Source organism: Trachymyrmex septentrionalis, unplaced genomic scaffold (assembly GCF_001594115.1).
Source record: "Trachymyrmex septentrionalis isolate Tsep2-gDNA-1 unplaced genomic scaffold, Tsep1.0 scaffold14, whole genome shotgun sequence".
In the NCBI taxonomy this organism is placed as follows: Eukaryota; Metazoa; Arthropoda; class Insecta; order Hymenoptera; family Formicidae; genus Trachymyrmex; species Trachymyrmex septentrionalis.
This window is the reverse complement of record NW_017304543.1, coordinates 2,958,343-2,961,980: the sequence shown is the minus strand read 5'-3', so window position 1 is coordinate 2,961,980 and position 3,638 is coordinate 2,958,343. Positions and strand designations below refer to the sequence as shown.

The 3,638-nt window shown below is 25.8% G+C and overlaps 2 protein-coding genes across 2 annotated transcripts in view; one reads left to right on the top strand and one right to left on the bottom strand.

The window, feature by feature from the left end:
• LOC108745511 (serine/threonine-protein kinase D3) overlaps positions 1–3,638 on the top strand; it is a 30,306-nt gene that overhangs the window by 19,248 nt on the left and 7,420 nt on the right. The gene's annotated exons all lie outside the window — the stretch shown is intronic.
• Positions 1,227–3,638, bottom strand: part of LOC108745408 (L-threonine dehydratase catabolic TdcB-like) — a 4,291-nt gene continuing 1,879 nt past the window's right edge. The window contains exons 4-6 of the mRNA XM_018481546.1: positions 2,898–3,259; positions 1,625–1,793; positions 1,227–1,502 (exon numbers count right to left, since the gene is read on the bottom strand). Coding sequence (XP_018337048.1) covers positions 1,227–1,502; positions 1,625–1,793; positions 2,898–3,259 — 807 coding nt within the window. The remainder of the gene's footprint in view (positions 1,503–1,624; positions 1,794–2,897; positions 3,260–3,638) is intronic.

The following is a 3,638-nucleotide window of genomic DNA, read 5'->3' as shown; positions in this document are numbered from 1 at the left end:
TATAGAATATATATAATCTGTATGAAATATATATAATATATACGTATGTATAATTATATATAATTGTATAATCTAGGGATGCAGGATATCCGAAAAATATCCGGTACTAACCTGCATTTTTTTACTATCCGACCGGATAGTCGGATATCATTAGTATCCGAGAATATATCCGAGAATATATATATATAGTTGAAATTTTATATCAAATTAAATTGTTGTTTTTATTATTCAAATGTTAGAAATAAGTATGCATATTCGTAATGTTATATTATCTTATACAGTGTTGTAAAATTATCATTTTTTCTTTTTTTTTTTTTTTTCAATTTTCGTTCAATCCGGTTGAATTCCGGGAAATTGTCTTCTAAAAAAAAGTTCAGCTACACAGAAGGTATACCTTATATTAAAATTTGTTTCCCGGGATTATATTTCAATTTGAATGTAATTTTAAACCGATTAAAGTAACATTAACATTTATATGAAATTAAATGGTAATCAATATTTAATGGTAGTCAATATTTAAAAACCGGTTGATATGATCAAGTTGAGAAATACGTCGCATCTATATGACTTTTCTGTTTGTCAAGTATGCTTTAGTTGTCTACAATTTTTCTAGACATCAAAACTGATAAATATTTGTGTGATAAAAAATCATGTTTATATACATTTAAAAAATTTTTAAGTATACAATATACATATTTTAAAATTTTTGTTTCTTTAATGTATATGACATCCATTATTATTGTGATATAATTGAAAATTTCCAACATTGAATTTTTGTAATACTATATCTGATATACCAATACGGGATATTATTGATAAAATTATTTCGTTATTTAGTCTCCAATTTAGAAATCGTAGCTGTTTTTTTCGTAACTCGAATTTTTTTCGAGTTGTGTGACTTGTTTTGTATTTCTGATTATATTTGCTTATAACAGATACATAATTTTTTTATAATTTAGCTGTTTCGATTACGTGAGGTGCAACCTGAGATGATATTGTCTAAAGATACATCTATCTATAGTAAAATCTTCTTCACTCAAATCCATTCTACCGTATAAAGGTATAACTATCCTACAAAAACAATCTCATAATGTGATTTTATGTAATATTATTAAATTGAAATTTAAATTGCATATAGTGCATACATTACGATTATAAAATATATAAATTGCTACGGAATTAATAAATTAATAAATTCGAAAAAAATATCGTATTTATAAAAGGAGTCACCTTTTTCCCCGTAGATCATCAAGCTGACCAGATAAAATTGCAGCTAAAGCAATTGCTCCATAACAGTCGTAGTAACATTCAGACTTGTGTAGTTGTATAGATGCATAATAAATCCACTCTGGAGCTACGGAAATAAACCTGTCGATCACGCAACGTGGTATGTTTCTTAAAGGACACGCTACATACTCTTTCGTAGGAATATTCAATTCTTTAGGTGAATCCGTTTGTTTTTTCACCTCTTGGAATAAATCAGAATTTGTACCTTGAACTTCCTAAGAATTAAGATTATAATACAAATAATTTATCTAAGTGAATACAACACTTTTCCTTGATGTACTAATTAATGAAATAAAATAATGTATAAATTATATATATAGAAGAGCTATTAACTTACAATAACTGTTATTTTTGAATTGCACCCTTTAATAGCTATTGCAATAGCTGTTGTTAATCCGCAACCTTCAATTGCCGTCGGCAAAAGTACCACATCAATTTCACTTTGTTGCTCTATAATTTCTATGCCCAAGGTGGCTTGACCAATAATCATGTTTGGATGATCATTTCTATCGAAGAAATATTGAATAATTCACTCTCAAGAACTTATTATTAACGAAAGGAGTATATCTTTTGCGGCAATATAATGGAATATGATAAGAAAACTATTAATTAATGTCCTTCAAATTAACTAATTTTCGAGAGATACAATTAAAAGCATACACAAAATAGGTATATAATATTGATAAAAATATGATTTTTTAACAAAAAGGTATTTGCGATTAATACGAATAACGAATTCGATTAGATGCACTAGTAGTGCATATTAAAGCTGTTGTACACTGACTTAATTCTGAACATAAAAATTATATACAAATATTCTAAATGACAAAGAACATATATTTTTATTTAATAGAATAACAACTCAATAAAAAATGTTTTATGCATGAATATGTATAAATATGTATAATCATATATAAATGTGCATAAATATTTATGAACATATATAATTATATATGAAATATGTCCATTTTTATATATCCTTTTTTTTGTAAAATTACTTTTTAGTGTAATAGAAATAATAATATAAAAATATTATAAAAATAATTAAAACGATAATAGAAATGATAATAGTAATGTGGAAACATAAAAAGTAATTAAAGGGATAATTTTCGCATTATTTGTTTTAGAAAAAAATCAAGTTTGAGGAAATGTAAAAAAGTTACTTACGTATAATTATATATAAAATTATACATAATTATGTATGAGCAATTGTTTTTACATTTTTCTTAACTTGTTTTTTTCTATATCAAACAATGCGAAAATTATCCCGTTAATTACTTTTTCCACGTTACTATTATCATTTCTATTACACTAAACAGTAATTTTACAAAAGAAAGAAGGATGTATGAATATGTATGGACATATTTCATGGACATATAATTATACACGTTTATAAATATTTATGCGTATTTATATAGGTTTATACACATTTATACATATTCATGAAAAATTTTTTACCAGAAAGAATTTCGCCGATTTTATAAAAACATTTTAATCTGTTTTTATACTTATATTAAATACATCTTTATGTCAGTACGGGCATTTGTATACGACGGTTTTAATTGTGCGTTTAATCGAATTTTTTATAAGATTTTGCTAAAGGAGAATACCCGTCAAGATAATATAAGTCTTCCCTCATGGCAATATCTAAAGCGGCACGATGAGCTTCTAATAAGTTATTACCCTTGACAAGCACTCGTGCTAATAGATACGATCGACATAATTCGATTTTTTCTTCTGCCGTTGTTGTCGGCATCACCACCGTCACCGGTATTTCATTATGAAGTGAATAATGACAGATAATTAATGCAAAGCTGCCCGATGAGATTGTTACTACACCTTTGCATTTCTGTTCTTCTGATAGGCGTAACAAACTATAAATCACGCCGCGTGCTTTAATGCTATCGGTAACTTGATAAAGTTCTTTCTTCAGATAAATATTGAAACCTCTTTTGTTGAGTATGCGTTCGCTCTAAAACAATCATATTACATTCGATTAATAAATACTTTTAAAAGATTCTTTATATTTATATTTTACATTGTAAGAGAAAAAGAGAGAGAGTGAGAGGAATGTAGGAATCAAATTCACATTTTTTTGTTCTACAATTTATGTTTATAATATACGATAAGATTATTATTTAAAATAGTTCTTAAATTGTAAATTATTCATTTGCAACAACAACGCAATGCAACTAAAAAACAAAATTTTCCAGAAAATGAATTCAAAAATGTTTTGAATTATTAAAATTTTCTAACATTAATTTTGAAATTTTGCAATTTTGGTACTATAACTGGTTGTAGAGCAATAAAAATATGTTTTTTTTTGTTTATATGTTCCTATTTCTTTTTTA